General features: G+C 34.0%; 1 protein-coding gene across 2 annotated transcripts in view; it reads left to right on the top strand.

Moving 5' to 3' along the window:
* pdlim7 (PDZ and LIM domain 7) overlaps positions 1–15,742 on the top strand; it is a 65,177-nt gene extending 49,435 nt beyond the window's left edge. The window contains exons 6-11 of one of the 2 annotated variants that reach the window (XM_073820491.1): positions 4,167–4,228; positions 4,670–4,907; positions 8,003–8,183; positions 9,913–10,033; positions 12,539–12,654; positions 15,129–15,742. In XM_073820491.1, the coding sequence (XP_073676592.1) occupies positions 4,167–4,228; positions 4,670–4,907; positions 8,003–8,183; positions 9,913–10,033; positions 12,539–12,654; positions 15,129–15,215 (805 nt within the window). In that variant the 3' untranslated portion in view covers positions 15,216–15,742. Of the gene's footprint in view, positions 1–15; positions 755–4,166; positions 4,229–4,669; positions 4,908–8,002; positions 8,184–9,912; positions 10,034–12,538; positions 12,655–15,128 lie in introns of those variants that run through there. The other variant, XM_073820490.1, reaches the window with a different exon arrangement.
* Positions 15,743–22,408: the final 6,666 nt, after the last annotated feature.

The raw sequence follows: 22,408 nt of genomic DNA, 5'->3' as shown, positions 1-22,408 counted from the left end.
TGCACTGAATGGCAGGGAAAAGTTCCTCTCTGAGATTCAGAGTCCCCGCTATGCCAGGCTGAGAGACTGGCATCACGAGAGATCCGCCCGTGCCCTCAACATCAAGTCCTGAGCGCTCTGCCTCCCGGGCATCAGAAGGCCGAGGTGGCTGAGATGCAGCCGCGCTAGATACAAATGCACCACCGCAACATGGGTGAAGCTATGGGTGAACATCGACCCCAGCTATACCAGGACAAAAATAAAAAAGGGGATTGGGGGGGTTTGTCAAGTTAATGGAAAAAAAAGTTAAAAATACAAGTTAAAAATAGCAAAAAACAAATGTGAGAAGAAATGCAAGCATAGTCGGAAAAACCATGCAAACTGAGCCCTACAGTCAAGTTCCCGTTAGGAATATCTGAATGCTGTTGGTGTGACATAGTCTCTTTCAAGTGGTAACGTTTCTACAAACTGATAATCATGTTATTTTATTGTTATTATTTTTTGTGGTTGTTCAGAGGAGTTATCCATCACGGGACTGTTACTATTGCTCTTTCTTTCGTTCTGATTGTGTTGTGTAGCCCCCCTTGTGATTTTTCTCTCAACTTTCTTTCTCCTTTATATTTCATTCTCTCTCTCTGTTTTCTTTTCCTGACTGTAATTTAGCATAATTCACTATTATGATGTCATCTGATCGCTCTTCCTCTGGTTCTGTCTCCACTAAGATAAAAGAATCTGTTGACTCATGTCTCTGAGTACATAAAACATTGTGAAACACTCAGCTGTCCTCCTTTATTTTCTTCAAGCTATGCTTGTTCTCTTTTCTTCATTTCAACATTTTTAGCATTTTATGCACTGCTGTTTTCTAGTGTTTTTTGGAGAAGTGATGATAAAAATAACTGAGCTTTTTAAATTGTGTTATTTAATTCACCCCAGGCCAATTTAGCCTGGTTTAAATAGCTTTTTTTGCAGATAGATTATGTAGGGAAATACGTTTTTTGTTATTAATTCCTTTTTTCCCATTTTAATTTTTCTAGACTGTTTAAATGGTTAAATAAAAAGTATGTCTAATTAATTGAAACCATGAAACATACTCAATTTAACAGCAATTTATTAAAAGTAAAAAAAAAAATCTCAAATTCAGTTTTAATTTGAGCAAATTCTGTGTTTTCCATTTAATTTTCTGGATTTCATTAGTTTCATTAAACTTTAATAATCAAAAGTATTTTGAATTAACTGATTTTAGTTTTACATTTTATTTGATATATTTATTAATATGCAGTTGGGGGAATAGTTCACCAAGAAATTAACATTTTTCTGACAGTTTTCTCACTCTTAGGCCATCCAAGATGTAGATGAGTTTCTTAGTCAGAACATGTTTGGATAAATGTAGCATTACATCATTTTACTCACCAACCGATGCTCTGCAGTGAATGGGTGCCGTCAGAATGAGAGGCCAAATAGCTGATAAAAACATTACAATAATCCACAAGTAATCCACACAACCCCAGTCCATCAGTTAATCTGATGATTAATCTTGTGAAGGGAAAAGCTGTGTGTTTGTAAGAAACAAATCCATCCAGACTTTTTTTTCCCTTAAATTCAGTTTTATTTTGACCAATTCCTTATTTTCTAATAATTTTCTGGATTCCATTTTAATGGAATTTATTTAACTTTAATAATCAAAAGTATCTCTATTTAATTGATTTTTTGTAAAAAAAAAAAAAAAAAAAAAAAAAAAAAAAATATATATATATATATATATATATATATATATATATATATATATATATATAATTATTATTATTATTATTTTTATTTATTTATTTATTTATTTTTTCAGATATACTGTTATTTACATTTTTTGGTAAATACATTCTTGTAAATAATTTTTCTGGTAAATGTTTTAATAGTAATAATTGTAGTAGTAGTTATAGAAGCCTGTTTGCGCAAGTCTGACTTTTTTTTTCTCAAAATTGTGAGATATAAACTCACAATTGCGAGTTGTAAAGTCAGAACTTTGAGATATAAACTTGCAATTCTGAGAAATAAAGACGCAATTGCGTGATATAAACTCCCAACTGCAAGTTATAAAGTCAGATTTCCGAGATATAAACTCACAATTGCGAGTTTATATCTCACAATTCTGAGAAAAAAAGTCAGAATCGTGATATACAAAGTCGCAGTTGCATGGAAAAAATGAAAAAAAACCGAACAAGTCAGAATTGCAAGATATAAACTCACAATTCTGACTTGTTCGTTTATATCTCACAGTTCTGAGAAAAAAAGTCAGAATTGCCAGTTTATGTGACACAATTGTAACAAATGTAACCTCGCAATTTTGAGGAAAAAAAGAAGCAATTACCTTTTTTATTTTTTAGTCAGTGACGGAAACGGGCTTCCATAAGTAGTATCATTACATTAAGTAATATATTTTTGTCATGGTTTCTTTAAGTTAAACCAAACTTTTATTTTGATGGGTTACTGTGAAGACCTTTAAGCTTCTGTTTGTATATGACATGACGGTAGTTTTTCTCAAAAGAAACAAGTAGTAAACGAAACTGCGCATCTGCATCATTCATTCACACAGAAACGCGCGAAACATACTGGATTCATATTTAAATAGCATTTTTGCATCTTAAATGTTCACAGATGTGCATTTTTGACTTAAGTGTACTGACCTAGTTTTGATTTATTCATCCCAAATTGGGCAAATTGTGTGACAATCCGTGTTATACAGTAAATTCCACTTTAAATGGATTCCGTCCACGTATCCGCATAGGGCTCTAATTATGGATTAAGATCTTACTAGTTAAGATGACTGAATATTCCAAGCATTGCTTAGCATTACATAAACTATTGCATTTTTTAAATTGATGGAACTGTTTTATTTTGATCAAATTCTGTTGCTCCTGGATAAAATTCAGCGCAGTGCATTCTGGGATTGGCAATTTTACCTTAGATTTCATCCAAAACAAGGTGAGAAATGAGTGTAATTTTGCAGCCCACTGTTTGGAACAGACGTCCTGTTGTGGTTGTGCCTATGGTGCCTAAAAATATTGCCTAGGTGGGCAGCTCACTAGGAATTGGAATCGAACTGAAATGTTTTTCAGCCTGGGATTTGTGCAAATAAGAGATTAATTAGACATTGTTTGGAATCAGTACGCATTGATTCTAATTCCGTACAAATTTTCAGCTAGAGATTTAATCATTCTGTATATCTCGCTTCGCCCAGCTGGTATCATTTTAAACCAGTGTTTGGCAATGAAAACACAAGACAGACTTGTTTGGCTTACTCTGTACTGATGAATGACATGTTTACGCCCAGGGAACTGCAGGACATTAATTCTTTAGAGAAGCCATCAAACATGAGAAACAACATGTACACTTAATGGCAAACACACTTCTGGAGAACTCATGACTGTGTTATTCTTGTGTGATCATGTAGTTATAATGAAATACAGGATCTGGAAATGCTTATTTAGTTCATTCAGATGATGTACGATGAAAAGCTCATAAATGCTACAGATGACTTTTTTAAGAGCAGAATGTAAGCTAAAACCACTAAATCTCAAATCTGATTTTCAAAGAGGTCCTAAGATGACAAAATTGTTTAAAATGAGACAAAAAGCACTAAAAGAAGCTAAAACAACTGTTGTTGTTGTGCCAAACTGTAATAAATTTGACCCTGGACCACAAAGTAGCACCGGTATATTTGTAACAATAGCCAACAATACATTGTATAGGTCAAAATTATAGATTTTTCTTTTATGCTAAAGATTATTAGGATAGTAAGTAAATATAATTTTGTATGAAGATATTTTGTAACTTTAAAGGCAATTTTCTTTTTTTCCGATTCCTGATTTTCAAATGGTTGTATCTCAGCCAACTATTGTCCTATCCTAACAGACAATACATCAATAGAAATCTTATTTACTCAGCTTAATAAATGATATATAAATGTCCAGGGTCACAATTTAAGCAGAAAACACCCATCCTTTATTTTAATTAGCATATAACGTCATGCCGTGAAGTAGTTTTAATCTCATCGCTTTGTTCAGGCGTCTACTTTCCGTTCAGGATGTTGATGTCAAGAGGTGGTGTTGTGTAGCTTAATAACATTTTCATTGGCTTTGGCTAAAGCTGTTTTATCATGGCATGTGTACTGAAGGGAAATTTTCTTTCTGCAGTCATGGAGTAACTCCCTGTCCTGCCAAGTCCAAGCCAGCAGACAAACCTGATGAAGTTCAAGGTAAGTACTCTCAGAACAGACAGAATAGATTGACTCTCACAGTACACACTGACTTGCTGCCCGGACTCACTCCCACAGGGAGAACTTGTTCATGAAGGCTCAGACAGGCTTGTTGTTAATGGGAAAAGTAAGACGTAAGTGGCACTGATGTGTTTATAGTCAAAGATGATGATATGAGTCAATTATCACTCTCTTGAGATGTGATTTATATAAGCTGAATTTAACCATGAGCCTTTCCTCTCATGGTGTTAGCAATATCTCAATAGATGTTTTTGTGTTATAGGTTGGTCCCTAGATAAAAGCAAGCCATTTTAGACTACAATTGCACTTGTTTTAATAGTAGCCCATAAATGTACACACTTGTAACAGGTCTCTGTTGGCCCATAGTGAGGAAGTGCTGAAAAAATATATGTATAGAGTTTCATTGTCCTTTTTTTTTAGCTCCAGCTAAAGCACCAACGAATTCCAGTCCAGCCTGCCGGCCACCGTGGGTGACGGATCCCGGTTTCGCAGACCGTTACCATCCAGACAAGACCAGCACGGTGGTGACGCAGCACAAGCAGCCGGTCCAACCCACTCCTATGCAGAACCGCAGCTCCATCATGCAGGCAGCGCAGCAGAACCCTGCCGACTCCAGCGAGCGCACCCCGCTCTGCGCCGCGTGCAACAAGATCATTAGGTACTGCTGGAACTCTACCGCCTTTGGAGTCAAACTTCAGGACTGACTAAAGATTTGTAGTTGAAGGAATAGTTCACCCAGAAATGAACATTTGCTGATAGTTTACTCACTTTCAGTCCATCCAAGATGTAGATGAGTTTCTTTCTTCGTTGGAACATGTTTCGATACATCATTTACTCACTAATACATCCTTTGCAGTGAATGGGTGCTGTCAAAATAAGAGTCCAAACAGCTGATAAAAACATCACAATAATCCACAAGTAAGCCAGTCTATCAGTTAACATCTGCTGTGTTTGTAAGAAACAAATGTGACCCTGGACTACAAAACCAGTCGTAAGTAGCAATAGCCAACAATAAATAGTATGGGTCAAAATGATCGATTTTTCTTTTATGTCAAAAATCATTAGAATATTAAGTAAAGATCATGTTCCATGAAGATATTTAGTAAATTCCCTACTGTAAATATATAAAAACTTAATTTTTGATTGGTAATATGCATTGCTGCGAACTTCATACGGACTATTTTAAAGGCAATTTTCTTTTTCTTTTTTTTTTTTTTGCACCCTGATTCCAGATTTTCAAATAGTCTCGGACAAATATTGTCTCCTAACAAACATACATCAATGAAAAGCTTATTTATTCAGCTTTCAGGTGTATTAATCTCAATTTCAGAAAATTTACTCTTATGACTGGTTTTGTGGTCCAGGGTCACAAATCCATCCAGACATTTTAACTCCAAATTAATTTAAATCAAATTAACATCAATTAAGGACAGCATCATTAATTGAGAGGCGATCCTTGTTATCTGCATACACTTCTGACTAATGGTTGGAAAACTTTTGAAACGATTAATAATACTCAACTAATTCTTTAACTGGGTAAGGAAACCAACTGTAAACAGCCATTAACAGAAGCCAGAGATGCTGAAGACAAACGCAAAAAGGAGAAAATACTGTAGCAGGCAGATTAAGCTCACTTTTCACGATGCTATAAATATATGAAGTTCTAAATACTGAATTGGGGGTGAAGAATTTACATGAATGTATATCTCAGGGGAACTGACTGTCTTCAGAAAAGTTTAGATGGTATTTTCTTTCCATCTTGCATGTGTATATTGCATATTAATTTAGGTTTAAAAGCAGTGCTGCTTTGTTTGCAGCGGTAGCCAAGGAAATGCTCTATTGCTGCTGTTCCATAAGCGCCACCTGCTGGCAGAAAGTGAATTTGCGTCTCATTCAGACCATCTGCTGTTTTTTGTTCAGATGTTTTATGTGGCATAATTTCACAAAACTAAAGTCAGACCTTTCAGAACTTTTTAAATTATACAATCTAATTTACATCAAAAAGTGCTCATGCACTATGTAGCATGTTTGTTTGGATTGTGATTAATCTGCAGCATTCTGCAGTTTCATGCTTTTCATGCTTTTTGATTAATATAAAGGCACAGTCAGGGAAAAAACACGCTAACAATTTTTAAACATTTCAAAAAGTTCTGAAACAGACATGTAGGTTGATTTTGATGTGAGAGAAAGGGAATGAAAGAATGATTTGTTTGTTACAAACACACAGCTTTTCTTTAAAAGATGTAATTGGAGTCGTGTGGATTAATTGTACATGATTGTGATGTTTTTATCAGCTGTTTGGACTCTCATTCTGATGGCACCCATTCACTGCAGAGGATACATTGAGTAAGTGATGTTAGGGATGTAACGGTATTATCAATATTGTGATATCGCGAAACGATCTCGTTTTCATCGTTGTCACTTGACTGTATGAAACTATAGGTCTTATGGGCAAAAAGTGTATTTAAAATATTTTTAAACTTATTCTAACAAAATTTTTACAATTGTGTTTTGGGTCATTATGCTATGGCATAGTATTTGTTAAACAAACTAAAACAGAAAGCACAATATGACATCAAGTTTGTTTTCGCTGCACGTTTCAAAGCGAAGCGCACATTTCATGATCTGGTGTTTTCCGCACCTCAGAATGGCTCAGTTCACAGTGAATGCACTGAACTCGTTTATTGCATGTGCTGTGAGTTTAGCGCACGATTGGGAACGCAAAGCCCACCAGTTACGCTTTGTTTTCATAGCAGATGATTACAGAATTTCACTAGATTTGTAGTGAGGCATGTTTTTGTAAGTTTTTCATCTAAATAAAAGCTTTACTGCCGTTTCTATAAAAGTAAAAGACTAAAAGTGCATTATGAATTGCCAGTAGCTAGTGGTTTAAATGGGTAATGTTACTGCAGTCCAAATTGAAAATATCTCTTTCATATGTAGAAATTAGGAAAAAAGTATTGTAATTTCCCTACTGTAGTGTAAAGCAAAAATAATATACCTATGAAATATTAATTTTCATTTATTTAACAGTGCAATTGCTTTACAATATATGGCTATTACTGTCATAGGAATAACAATATAACTTTGTTGTTGTTATTATTATTATATTCTAATTTGTTTGGCTTTCTAAAACACCAGTGAGAATGTAATTTAGACTGATGCAGTATACCACAGCTAAAAAAAAAGGTTTGAGTCCACTTTAAAGTTCAGGTACAAGTCAATTTGTTTTTTTCTGACTAAAGTTTTCTTAGTTAAAATTTCTCCAAATCTGTTCTGATGAAGAACCAAACTCATTTAGATCTTAGATGGCCTGTGGGTTGTTACATTTTCAGCAAATCATTTCAGCCATTTTTTGGGTGAACTATTCCGTTGAAATCCCAAAGCTAACCACTGCAGACAGCCCAAAATACCTCCAAATCAATGATGACTATGCGCTAAATGTCATTACTTACAAAACTGAGAGAAAACATGGGGAGGGAAAAAAGGTTGTGTCAAACTTTGGAAAGCAGCAATATTTCTTAAAATACGCCGGGCACAGAAATAGTGGCATGTCCTTGGGCTTTCTGCTGTGGAGAATCAATAAGGAACGGAGAGGGTTTCTGCGTCTGACCTACTATTTCCATTAGAATGGCTTTTGCACACTGAACACTTAAGAGTGCTAAACCTAGCTGTTGATGCCCCATCTGACCCTTTCACTTCAGCACAAAAGCTTTTGTTGCAAGACTTTGTGTATGTGTGTTTGTGTTCTAGGGGACGTTACGTGGTGGCGCTTGGTCGTTCCTGGCACCCAGAGGAGTTCACGTGCTGTCAGTGTAAAAGGGTGTTGGACGAGGGGGGCTTCTTCGAGGAAAAGGGATCCATTTACTGCACCAAGTGCTACGACAACCGTTACTCACCCAACTGTGCCAAATGCAAGAAGAAGATAACTGGGGTAAATGCATTTCCTACTGCTCTGCAACATAAACACAAAATGCATTTTTTTTTTTTAGAATAGGGTTTTACAGTGGCATCTGCAATAGTTTGTAAAATCATTTTTTTTCAGAAAAATATTTTTTTATTCTGCATGGATGCATATAATTAGATTTTAGATGGTTATAATAGTATGAAATTTAACTGTTTAACTATTTATTCAAATAAATGCAGCATTAAGTGATAAATAGTACTGTCAACTCGATTAATCTTGATTAATCCCATCCAAAGATTTTTAATGTTTTTTTTAAAGAAGTCTCTTCTGCTCACCAAGCCTGCATTTATTTGATCCAAAGTACAGCAAAAATGTATTTTAAATCGTAAAAATATTTTAAAATTTTAGTTTTTTTATTTGGATGTATTTTAAAATGTAATTTATTCCTGTGATTCCTGTGTTACTCCAGTCTTCAGTGTCATATTTAAATTTTTCTTTGCAGGGCTAGTGTTTAGTAGGGCTAAATTAAATTTATTTTATTTTATTCATAATAAGATTTTTAATGTTGTTGTTTTTTTTGTTTTTTTTTAAGAAAAACTCTTCTGCTCATCAAGCCTGCATTTATTTGGTCCAGCAAAAACAGTAACATTTTGAAATATTTTACTATTTAAAATAAATAGTTTTTTTTTTTTATTTGATTATATTTGCTGTGATTTTCAGCATCATTACTTCAGTCTTCAGTGTCACACGATCCTTCAGAAATCATTCTAATACGCTGATTTGCTGTTCAAGAAACATTTTATTATTATTATTTTTATTGTCAATATTTAAAATGGTTGAGCACATTTTTTTCAGAATTCTTTAATGAGTAGAACAATCCAAAAATCAGCATTTATCTAAAATAAAAAGCTTTTGTAACATTATACACCAAACCATTCAAAAGCTTAGGAGTCATTATAATTATTTTTCTTTTAAGAAATTATATAAATTAATACTTTTATTTAGCAAGGATGCTTTAAATTGATCAAAAGGGACATTTATAGTGTTACAAAATAATTCTATTTCAGATAAATGCTGTACATTAATAATAAATAATAATGTTTTTTTGAGCAGCAAATCAGAATATTAGAATGATTTCTGAACAATCGTGTGACTGGAGTAATGATGCTAAAAATTCAGCTTTGAAATCACAGCAATAATTTACATTTTAACAAACATTCAAATAGAAAACAGTTGTTTTAAATAGTAAAAATATTTTAAAATTGTACAGTTTTTGCTGTACTTTGTATCATATAAATGCAGACTTGGTGAGCAAAAGAGACTTCTTTAAGAACATTAAAAATCTTACTGTTCAAAAACTTCTGACTGGTAGTGTACATAAATATAAATATATATTACACATGCACATATATTTTTATATATATATTTTAACTGTTTGACAGTACTAATTACTAAGCATTACCAGGATTTAATCAGTATAATTCATTAAATGCAATACAAAAACTGGGAAACCAAATACAATGTAAGGTCATGTTATAATACAACAGCATAATAATATGACCTCAAAAAACAACAAAAGCTGCTGTATATTGATTCTGAATGTATGACGCTGATAAGGTATGAATAGTCCCAGTGTGGTAAAGTGTGTTTGTGTGTGAGTGAGTGAGAGTTTAAAAGTGAGAGTGGACTGATTTTCAAAGTGTGAATTCATAGATGACGTGCGCAGCTCCCTCACACCCCTCTGTCCTCTCGGCAGGAAATCATGCACGCCCTGAAGATGACCTACCACGTACAGTGCTTCCTGTGTGCCGCCTGCAAAATGCCCATCAGGAACCAGGCCTTCTACATGGAGGAGGGAGAGCCCTACTGCGAGAGAGGTGAGCGACCACGGCCCCTCTCGCACGCCCGGCCGCACATCTTATCGACAGCCCCTGCCGAGAGCCGAGCGCGGGCTCCTGTGGTGTTTAATCATTCAAATGCTGCCACTTCACTTCAGACATCAAACCTGCTCCATACCGGCCCTGCACATTGATTAGGAGCTTTGCTGAGAACTTTTATGCTTGAGAATCTACTTTAAATACGCCATTAGTGGAAAGCGCTTTGGTGCTCAATGAAACCATTAATACTGTTTTTTTTTTGGGTTATTCAAATTAGATTCAGATCACAAGACGCATTCTAACTTACTTTGACTATATTTGAGCCGGCGCCCCAGCTCAAAGGCCACTTTTTACTAACCTATTGGACATTTGACATTTATAGGAATGATAAGAGATACAATTTAATGATAATAAGGCATCGGGAAGATTTTATAAGCCTGCTTTGAACATGCATTTTTTTTATTTTTATTGATAGGACTATTGAGAACTATGACAGGAAATGTTGGGGTATGAGGAGTGGGAAGAATTATTTATGGAAGCATTGGATTCAAACCTGATTTATTGTTCAGACCCAATTTATTGTTATTTTTTGTTACAGTAATGATACAAGGTATCATTTATTGATAATAAGGCATCGGGACATTACAAGACTGCTTTTTTTATTTATGGGACTAGTGGGAACTATGACAGGAAATTGTGAGGTAGGAGGAGTGGGAAACATTGGATTTAGCCATCTATTTCTTTTGTTATTATTTTCATACCGTTTATTGGGAGGTCAAACCGGTTTTGTCACTTTTTTTATTTTATTGTTTATTTTATTTCATAGTTAATTTTTATTTTGCCATTTCCATGATTAGTGAAAGGTATTTTTTTATTTTATTTTATTATCATTTTTGACACTTTTATTTATGGGACTAGTTAGAATTATGACAGGAAATTATTGGGAGGAGGATTGGGAAGCATTGAATTCAAACCTGTTTTGGCAACTTTTATTTTATTTTTCCATTTACATTACTAAAAAAAGGTATTTTTTATTTTATTTTATCTTATTTATTATTTTTATTTATGGAAGCATTGGATACAAACCTGTTTTGCCAACATTTTTATTATTATTATTATTATTATTTATTATTTTGCCACTTTCATTTACAGTACTATTAAAGGGTTTTTATGTTATTATTTTTGATACTTTTTTATTTATGAAAGCGTTAGATTCGAACTTATTTTGCCAACATTTATTTATTTAATTTAAATTTATTTATTTTATTTATTTTTTTTTTTGCCGTTTTCATTTACAGGACTAGTGAAAGGTTTTTTATTTTATTGTTTTGACACTTTTTTTAATATATTTTTTATTTATGTTTTTATTTTTTTGTCTTTATTTTGCCACTTTCATTTACAGGACTAGTGAAAGGCATTTATTTTATTTTTGACACTTTTTATTTATGGGACTAGTGAGAAATATGACAGGAAATTATTGGGAAGCATTAGATTCAAACCTGTTTTGCCAACTTTTATTTTATTTTTTTTATTATTATTTATTTACAGGACTAGTGAAAGGCATTTATTTTATTTTTGCCACTTTTTGTTTATGGGACTAGTGAGAATTATGACAGAAAATTATTGGGAGGAGAAGTGGAAAGCATTGGATTCAAACATTCAAACAACATTTAGTTTAACTTTTTTTTTCTTTTGCCACTTTATATTTATATAAACTAGTTAGAATTCTAATAAGAAACTATTGGAATTCAAACCTGTTTTACCAGTGTTTATGTTTCTTTTTGCCACTTTCATTTAAAGGACTAGTAAGGACTTTGACACTTTTATTTACAGAAACGGGTGGGTAAACGTTGCAGATCAGATTCGAGAACCATGGCTTAAATTTTGAATTCAGTCATGAAATTTGCCATGTTAAGCTGTGCTTGTTCATTCATTTAGTTTCCTGAGTGGTAAAAATTTGCTAAATTCAGCCACCTTCCATGTTTAATTTATATTTACGTTGCGCTGTTAATCACATTGTCACGTTTGTTGGGCCCCTAATCTTACATAAACAGACATTAAGCTATCTGAAGGGAGCGCATGTCTTTATTATGTAAATAGGCTTGCATCGCAGTTCCGGTGCTTTACAGCTTTGAAGAGTTTTGGTCTTGTGTCAGCAGCAAGTGGGCAGCTGTTTCTGTTAGAAATAAAGAGCTAGTGTTGATAAAATAGCTGCAGTCTCAGCACCTTAAAAGGACTGTGCTTTAAACTACTTACCTTGCGTATGAGACGTAAGCCTGCCGCTTTTAAGTTTCCCGTAATGGGTAAAACCGGGGCAATCCATGTAGAAATCTGGACCGGTGTTTGTTATCACACACCGAGCATGTGAGGGCTGAGAAAACGTAATCCCTTTTCTTTTTCCTTTCGATAACGCATTTCTTTCTCATCTCGTTTTCTTCGTTTCTGACCAAGCATTTCCTCCTCGCTGTCTTAATAGGCCTTTTTTGTGTTTGTTTTTCTCTGCAGACTATGAAAAGATGTTTGGTACCAAATGCCATGGCTGTGACTTCAAGATTGATGCGGGAGACCGTTTCCTGGAGGCGCTGGGCTACAGCTGGCATGACACTTGCTTTGTCTGTGCCGTAAGTCATTTTGATGCATTGGGACCTGTCCCAAAACTCCATCTTAAACTTTCTGCACCACACAACACTATCAAGAAATAGTGCCCTGGCCTCTGAGAACCCTGACATTTCTCTTTCAAATTTATGAATTGGCCATGTTTGCATGCACTTTATTAATGTCTTTATTAATGTTGTTCACAGCTTTTAGAATATTCTTCTTTCTTGTTTCTATTTCAGATAAACTAAGACATCTGTTTTATTTGATCTTGCAATTTATTTTATTTGGAATTTAAGCACTTCATTCATATTTATTCATATTGGTGCACAAAAACACAATAGATAGCAAAACTGTGTGGTGCTTTTACTCTTCTGTCTACTGATTTAGGTTCTTTAATCTTCATGAATAAAAAAGATTAGATTATGTCTCCAGAAATGTGGTTCTTTGATAGCTTGGCAGTCTGTGTCGGATAGCAATTACTTTCTTTTTTGACATTCACTGATATTAACAGTGGATATACTATATAAAACATGTTCCCATGACAGATTAATACAGGCATTCACTAGCATTCAGGTTTGTGTTAGTAAGATTTATGAAATCTTTATTTTTGAAAGTCTCTTATGCTCAGTAAGGTTGCATTGATACTCTAAAAGCTGTAATATTGAATATTATTACAGTTTAAAATAACTGTTTTCTGTTTGAATATAATTTAAAATTTAATTTAGTCCTGTGATGCAATGCCTAGTTTTTTTAGCAGCCATTACTCCAGTCTTTAGAGTTACTTTAAAACAGTTTTTGTGGAAACAGTTATACATAACTTTTGAGTGAGTTATCTCTTTAAACAATTGTAAAAATAATGACAGGAAACTATTGGGAGGAGGAATGGGAAGAATTGGATTTAAAAATTGTTTTGCCAACATTTATTTTATTTTAATTTCATTTTTAATTAAATTTTGCCATTGTCATTTACAAGACCAGCGAGTTTTTTTTTTTTTTTTTTTTTTTTTTTTTTTTTTTAGTATTTAATTAATATTTATTTATTGCCATTTTCATTTACAAGACTAGTAAAACATTTTTTTTTTTTTTTTTTGCCATTTTAATTTACAGGACTAGTAAAAGGTATGTTTTATTTTGTTATTGTATTCATTTTTTGACTTTTTTATTTATGGGACTAGTCAGAATTATAACAGGAAATTATTAGGAAGAGGAGGGGGAAGCATTGGATTCAAACCTGTTTTGCCAACATTTTATTCTATTTTATTTTATTTTGCCATTTTTGTTTACAGGACAAATAAAAGGTATTTTTAATTTAATTTAATTTAATTTTGCCAATTTCATTTACAAGACTAGTGAAAGGTATTTTTTATTTAATTTAATTTTATTTTATTTTGCCATTTTAGTTTACAGGACTAGTGAAAGGTTAATTTAATTTAATTTAATTTTGCCAATTTCATTTACAAGACTAGTGAAGGGTTTTGTTTTTTTTGTTTTTTTTTTTCATTTCATTTTTTTGCCATTTTCATTTACAGGACTAATGAAAGGCATTTTTTAATTGATTTTATTTTATTTTATTTAGCCATTTTCATTTACAAGACTATTTTCATTTACAGGACTAGTGAAAGTTATGTTTTACTTTTGTTATTCTATTTTTATTATTTTTTGACATTTTTTTTATTCATAGGGCTAGTGAGAATAATGGCAGGAGGAGGAGTTGGAAGCATTGCATTCAAACCTGTTTTGCCAACATTTTATTTTATTTTACAGGAGTAGTGAAAGATATGTTTGTTATTTAATTTTAATTTACAGGACAAGTGCAAGGTATTTTTTATTTAATTATAATTTATTTTTGCCATTTTCATTTACAGGACTAGAGAAAAGTATTTTATATATTATTTATTTATTTATTGACAACTTTTATTTATAAGAGCTGACAATAAATTATTGGGATTTAAACCTGTTTTGCCAGTGTTATTTTTTTTGCCACTTTCATTTAAAGGACTAGTGAGAGTTAGGATGATGTAATTATTTGGGAAGAGGAACATTAGATTCAATCCTGTTTTCCAACATAAGCGCCCCATCTCTAAGTGTCAACATTTGTGCTCAAACCACTGACAGCTGCTCTTCTATTTTGGATCTTTAGACACTTATTTATAGGAACAATTAGTCAGATGATATGGAACAGTTCGGGGCTCAAAAACTGAAAATTCTGTCATTAATTACTCACCCTCATGTCATTCCAAACCCGTAAGACCTTTGTTTATCTTTGGAACACAAAAGATATTTTTGATGAAATCCGAGAGATTTCTGACCCTGCATAGACAGCAACACAACTGAGACATTCAAAGCCCAGAGAGGTAGTAAAGACATTGTTAAAATAGTCCAATTTTATTGGCTTCTAGCAAGTAGAATAGTCCTGTTAAACAGTCTTTTTGCAGTAACTCCATGATTGAACAAGAGTTTGATTTCTACTCTAATCCTCTTTTTTTTATCTCCTCAGATCTGTCAGATCAATCTGGAGGGGAAGACGTTCTATTCCAAGAAGGACAAGCCATTATGTAAAAGTCACGCTTTCACTCCGGTGTGAGGCTCGGCTGTTCGTCAAGGAGGGGCCGGGACGGAGACTGGGGGGGTCTATAGCTATGCCAAACAAGACCAAGTACTTTACTTGAAGCCTGTAACATATGGCTGACTGACAGAGTGATGGATATAGTAGCTCCGCTGGCTTTCACCGGCTGTTATAGCAGCTTCGATCAGCATTTACTAAGTATGTGTCATTCAGCAAAAGCACGGACCTGAATTTTCGATAGCTTGCTACAGTAAGCCGACAGACTGCCCTTAGTTTTGCTGCATTACGATGCCAGTCATTCAACTGGAAACAGCTTGTGAACTGTTAGAACCACCAATGCCAGATGTCGGAATGGATAACAAGGTATTCGGATCAAGTATTTTAGCTGTCCCTCTTCATCCCACGCCACCTCCGAAAATACACCTGCAGTATTCATAATGCTTCAGAAATCCAAAGAACTGCTTACTTTACTTTCACTTTTTCGATCTAATTGGTTCGTTTAAGTATGGGTGAATCTCACAAAACATGTCATGTTCATATTTCTATATTGCATTTAGAAAATTAAGCCATTTGTGAGAATATGATTTTTTGTGACTTTATTTCCATGACCGCTGAGCACATTTTCCCTCTACATGCCATTCTAATTACTGTAATGCAAAATAAATAAAAAAAGTGTGTAATATACAGTTGAGGGCAAAAGTTTACATCCCCCTTTCAGAATCTGCTAAATGTTAATTATTTTACTAAAATAAGAGGGATCATACAAAATGCATGTTATTGTTTATTTAGTACTGACCTGAATAAGACGTTCACATATAGTCCACAAGAGAAAATAATAGTTTTAAAAATGATCCCATTCAAAAGTTTACATATACTTGATTATTAATACTGTTACCTAAATGATCCACTTCTTTTTTTTTTCTTTTTTTTGTGATAGTTGTTCATGAGTCCCTTGTTTGTCCTGAACAGTTAAACTGCTGTTCTTCAGAAAAATCCTTCAAATCCCACAAATTATTTGGTTTTCCAGCATTTCTGTGTGTTTTAACCCTTTCCAACAATGACTGTATGATTTTGAGATCCATCTTTTCACACTGAGCACAACTGAGGGACTCATATGCAACTATTACAGAAACTATTCCATTTACCCTGATCTTCAAACTTAATAAGTTTTTACCCCCGGCTCTTAATGCATAGTTTTTTTCCTTCTGGAGCATCAATGAGCTTTTGAATCTCCTGTAATAGTTGCATATGAGTCCCTCAGTTGTCCTCAGTGTGAAAAGATCTCAAAATCACACAGTCTTTGTTGGAAAGGATTCAGATACATAAAATGCTGCAAAACCAAAGAATTTGTAGGACCTGAAGGATTTTTCTGAAGAACAGCAGGCAGGCAGTTTAACTGTTCAGGGCAAACAAGGGACTAAACTAAACAAAAAAACAGCTGTGGATCATTCAGGTAACAACACAGTATTAAGAATCAAGTGTATGTAAACTTTTGAACGGGGCCATTTTTATCAATTCAACTAAATAAGAAAATAACAGCAATTTGCATAATCCTTCTTATTTTGGTCAAATACATTTAGCAGATTCTGAAAGGGGGAATGTAAACTTTTGACCTCAACTGTAATAGTATTTGTTAAAATACTGTATGTGTGTGTGTATATATATATCACCTTAAAAAAACTAATTTTCCATTTTCTTGATTTAGTTTTGTTGTAAAATGTGACTTTTTGTGAGATTAGCTTCTCTCATCTGCACTCGGATGTATATTTATCATCCAAAATTCTATCTCTTGTTGCAAATAAGGACAAAGTGTTTCCCGTGTAATGAGTGAAGCAATCTTACTCGGATTGTATGGATCCATTTTGTAGGCTAAAGCATTGAGCATGTGATCTCCTCAGACAGGATCTTAAAGTGGCCCCTCAATCCTCTAGATGCTGTGCAGCCTACTTTTTTGCTCTGCCTGATTTGCTGTGCCAGGGTACTTAAGGTAATGGCAAACCACAGAGGAATAAAACGCCCCTGGCAGCTACACTGAAATACATTAGCACTGATTGCATGCGTTTCATCCTGACCCAAGCAATGGTCTCTACATGGCTTTAATACTAAATACGCCACATTCATCTGTTCTAATCAGACAGGTAGTTCTAATTACGGAAAGGCCTGTGATACCATAAAAACGTTTTGCGTTGGTGCAAATGGATCCTGCGATATTATATGGCCAGAGTCACTTTGTTCGTATTTGCTCGCTGTTATTCACTGTTATTCTGTGGCCATTTTGGTGGTTTCTGCAAAGTGCATCTGTGCCAAAGGTGAGGGCATGGAAGGCATATTCTTAATTATGGATATCACCGATGTATGCATAATCTTATGGAGGCTACATAGCAAATACTGCCCGGAACATCTTTCCTTATCGCAATCTCATGCACTCTAATCGGAAGAAATGCAACACTCCAATATCCTGCTCTTAGATAGCTATATATATTTGAGCCAACAGCTCAATTTTTGTACTTTTTTGTATTGACAACGTGTTATGTATCAACTATCAAGTGCCTTTTTTTTTTTATAGCTTTGCAGCCTTAAACTATTTTGTGTGTCATTTGGAATGATAAACTGCTGTATTCTTGTGCATATTTTCCAGAGGTTTTTAAGTCAGATGATGCAAATCATTTATAATGAAATTGTGCTAGACATTTAGTCAATAAATCACCTGCAGTCATGTTGTTGTTGTGTGCTGACTTACTGAATCATACGAATGGCAAGGTTTTCTTCATGTGTTTGATAGAATAACTCATGATTATATCTGAGAAGGGCTGTCACGATTTCTCAATAAATACTAAAAATATCTTCGACTGCAATTTGACTATGTCGGTGAAATACCAGACGAGAATCCATGAAAGGCGTTATAGAGTGTTTTCACAACACGTCATCAATCGGCCACATTGGTGTCAATGAATGTAACAATGGCACTGAACCGAATGAAACATATTTTGCTGATTATTGCTGCTGAAAACGATCAATTATTTTCATGTTTGGGCTGAACTAATCGGTCAGACCAGGGAAAACATTTGGAATACTATAAACTGTCAAATGTTACAACAAATCAAGCAGAAGAGTGAAAAAAAAACTGAGGAACAAAAGGCATTTGTGGTTGGCCAAACTGAACTAGAATGTCCAGGGCAAGAATATTGACAACATTCACGTTTGTTCTCATCATTTCCAGTCAGATAGGTGAAATATTAGCCTAATATCCTAATTATTACTGCTTGTACGTGTCTTTACCACATAAAAACTAGTTTGTTAAAATATTGTGCCCTTTCCGGCTTACTAAGCCGCGCATCCGGGTAACTGGCCAGATCGTGACACAGGTGCACTGCAGACCGTTTTCCACGGCTGCATGATATATTAAACCCATTTAATAAACCATAATGCTATTGTAAATTCACAAACGCCAATATTCAATAAATACATGCGCTTTAAATATTTACATGCGTGTAGGTTACATACGTGCGGCTCCTTTCACAGTAATTGTTGCTTCTCAAACACTTATTTAACGTTACATGTGTGGATTGTCTCAAACGCCATCTTTGCATATAGCTGTGAGTCTGTTTATTATAACGCCAGGGCTGCCAACTCTCACGCATTCAGCGTGAGACTCACGCAATTGACACTTTTCACACGCTCTCACGCCACACATCCATTTTCTCACGCAGTCAAAAGCACCCTCAGTTAAAACTGTAATAATAAGATATTGGCTAAACAGATTTGGCAAAAGTTCCAGTGCGTATTTGTGTTTGTGCTCTGGAAATCGCCAAAAGACAACGTGTTTTCGTAGCGCTGAGCAATGTAGCCAATCACAGACATTTATGTTGATCTAGAACGCCTCTGATTGGCCATTGCGTTCTGAATTCACTCACCTCTAAACGCCAGATTGCACTTGTGGACTCTCACTGTAAATAAGCGGTTCATTGATAATGAAAGGACTTTTGCGATTAACTGAAGCAAGACGTTTTAGTGATTATCAAGGAAGGGCTATTGCGCACTCCAAGGCTACGTATAATCTGTTTAGCATTTGAATAAGTTTTGTTTTTTGTCCTGCTAACAGCTATATACCCGGTATACGAAGCAGAATTCCGGGAGTTATAAATCTCTCATGAATGAAGGATTAATTTACGAATATGAGAAAAATATAATTTCTCAGAACAGCAGACTACAGAAAAATATTTGGATTTTCGTGTCAAAATATATATTTTTTTAAATGCAGTTGCAATTATTTATAATGACTAATCTAGGAATTCTTTTACTGCACATAACTTTTTACCACAAGAAAAGTAAATAGTTTTGCAGCACTGCAACAGTTATTTTACATCATTTTATAATAAAAACACAGTATGACATTTTTATAAATATATTTAAAAATAACAAATAATTTCACAATGCTAGAAGTCAGACCAAATTTTAATTAAAAAAAACTGCTCATGCAAACGTGTGTAGCACCTTTTTTGTATCATGATTTAAAATGCAGTGTTTAGTTCTAATTTTCAATTTATTAATATTTTTTAACTGCAAAAACATTTCATTGCCAGAAAAAAATATATATATTTATGGCTGGTAAATTCTCTCAAATCACCAAAAAATTTCGTTTGTATCATGAATAAAATGGCAGATATGGCAAAAAGTTTTAGGCCCTGCTTGTAAGTGTAGAAATTACAACAAAAGTATTGTAATTCCCCTACTGTAGAATAAGAGAAAATAACATACTGGTGAAATACTCATTTTTATTTACTTTACAGAATTGTTTTCCAATATTACTGTCGTTGGAATAATACTATAAAATTATTATAATTATTATAATTATTATTTTTTCAAATTATTTTTTATTCTAATTTAGACTGAGACACTATATCACAACTAATAAGAGGATTAAGTCCCCTTTAAACCTCAAGATCAAGTCAATTCACCAGATTTTTTCTTTGTTTAGTTTTCACACTGAAACTGTATTGGAGCTCTGAATTGTGAACTCTCAAAGTGCACCAGATAGATGAATTTAACTGTAAAATGTACAAAATTTTCTTACGGGGGAGCATGCCCCCGAACCCCCCTAAAGACACTGCTGTGGGAATTCTCACTCCAAGCTGAACTCAAAAGTTGGCAGCTCTGTAACGCAACGTGGGCCATTTCATCAGATTTGTAAGGTAAACGATTTATAATCTTACGCAAACACATGAGATTCATTGGCATATTTCTCAATGTACTAACTATTCATCGCGATTTCAAAATAAAAGCTCAAACCCTCACTCTGAGTTTGATGTCCACATATTCAAGAAATTACAGTAGATGCAGCCTTCCTGTTGTACAGAAATGGCCAAATGTGAAAGATTAAATTGATGTTTTGTCATCCTTGAACAAAAAAAATTAATCGTGCTAGAAAGTGTAAAACAATGGTGCTGTAGAGAGTCATCTGAATGCATAACGTAGTTCTATTGAATAATTAACAGTTTTGTTCAATAAAACCATGATTACTTGTTTTTGATACTTTATTTGATCTAATTATTATTGCCTCATTGCTATTATATATGTATTTTTGTCTAGGTCTATTATAGTCTAGGTCTATTTGTGGGTCAAAATGATCTATTTTTCTTTTATGCCAAAATCATTAGAATATTAAGTAAAGATCATGTTCCATGAAGATATTTTGTAAATTTCCTACCATAAATATATAAACACTTTTTTGATTAGTAATATGCATTGCTAAGAACTCTGGACAACTTTAAAAGCGATTTTCTTAATATTTAGATTTTTTTGCACCCTCAGATTCCAGATTTTCAAATAATTGTATCTCAACAAACTGATGTCCTGTCTGAACAAACCATACATCAATGTAAAGCTTATTCAATGTGTATAAATAAGCTATGCACAGAGATTTGTATAAAAATACATTCGAAAAATGGACCCTTATGGTTTTGTGGTCCAGGTTCACATTTGTACTACCTTATATATATATATATATAGTTGCAATCAAAATTATTCAACCCCCTTGACCTGCAAGACATTTTGCTGCAGAGAACAAAATTTTGTGAAAACAATTCAACAAGGGCATCAGTACACTATTAGAGAAAGTTTATTCATACACATTTGAGTAATTTTGAGAATGTAAGTTGATGACTAATGAAAGAAAATTAAATTGGCTCTAAATGTTCATGTTCAAAATTATTCAACCCCCAAAAGTAAAATCTGGTGCAGAATCTTTTATTCTTTAAAAATAGCAATAAACACTGCTTGGAAGTGTTTAGAAGCTTCTGTCACCTCTCTACTGCAATCTTGTCCCATTCCTCGCCTGAAAAAGCTTTTAGACCACTGATAATATTTAGTTTCACATTGCTACTGCTTTCTTCAAATTCAACTAAATATTTTCAATGAGAATTAAATCTGGAGACTGAACAGGCCACTCAAGAACATTCTGTGACTGATCCCTGAAGCAAGCTTAAGTAGATTTGGATGTTTACTTTGGGATGACTGTCCTGCAGGAAAGACAATTGATTAATAGCTTCAGCCTTTGCACCAAAGGCATCACAATTCTTGTAAAAATGTCCTGATACTTCAAAGAATCCAGGATGTCCTTCATACAGTCATGTTTTCCACTTCCTGCTAAAGTAAAACAACCCCATAACAGGACTGATCCACCTCAATGTTTGACGATGGAGATGGTGTTCTTCTGCTTACAAGTTTTGCCTTTTTTGCACCAGACATACCGCTGATCCATGGGTCCAAAAAGTTTCAGTTTGGTCACATCACTCCAAAAAACATTCTTCCAGCACTCCACAGGTCTATCCAGGTCAATTTTAGGATGTTCAAGTCGGTCTTTTTGTTCTTCTTGGTCAAGAGTGGTATTCGGCAAGATGCCACAACATGAAGGCCATACTTGTCTAGTGTTCATCTTGTGCTCTGCATTGAAATGTTTTTCCTCCTTTCGTTGGGTCATCTTGCAAGTCTTTGGCTGTACATTGCAGGTTTTTCTCAGTTGCTCTGATCAAACATTTTATGATATTGTGTTTTTTTGTTCAACACCCTCAAAGGTTTTCTGGTACAACACACTTTAAACTAAAGAATAATGCTGCCAGCTGTGTCTCTAGGAACTTTTAAATGTCTTGAAAATCTTCATACAGCCTTAGACTTTATAATATAATAAAACTATTTCTTCTCTATAGCTTTTG

Source organism: Garra rufa, chromosome 16, assembly GCF_049309525.1.
Source record: "Garra rufa chromosome 16, GarRuf1.0, whole genome shotgun sequence".
NCBI lineage: Eukaryota > Metazoa > Chordata > Actinopteri > Cypriniformes > Cyprinidae > Garra > Garra rufa.
This window is presented reverse-complemented; position numbering and strand designations above follow the sequence as displayed.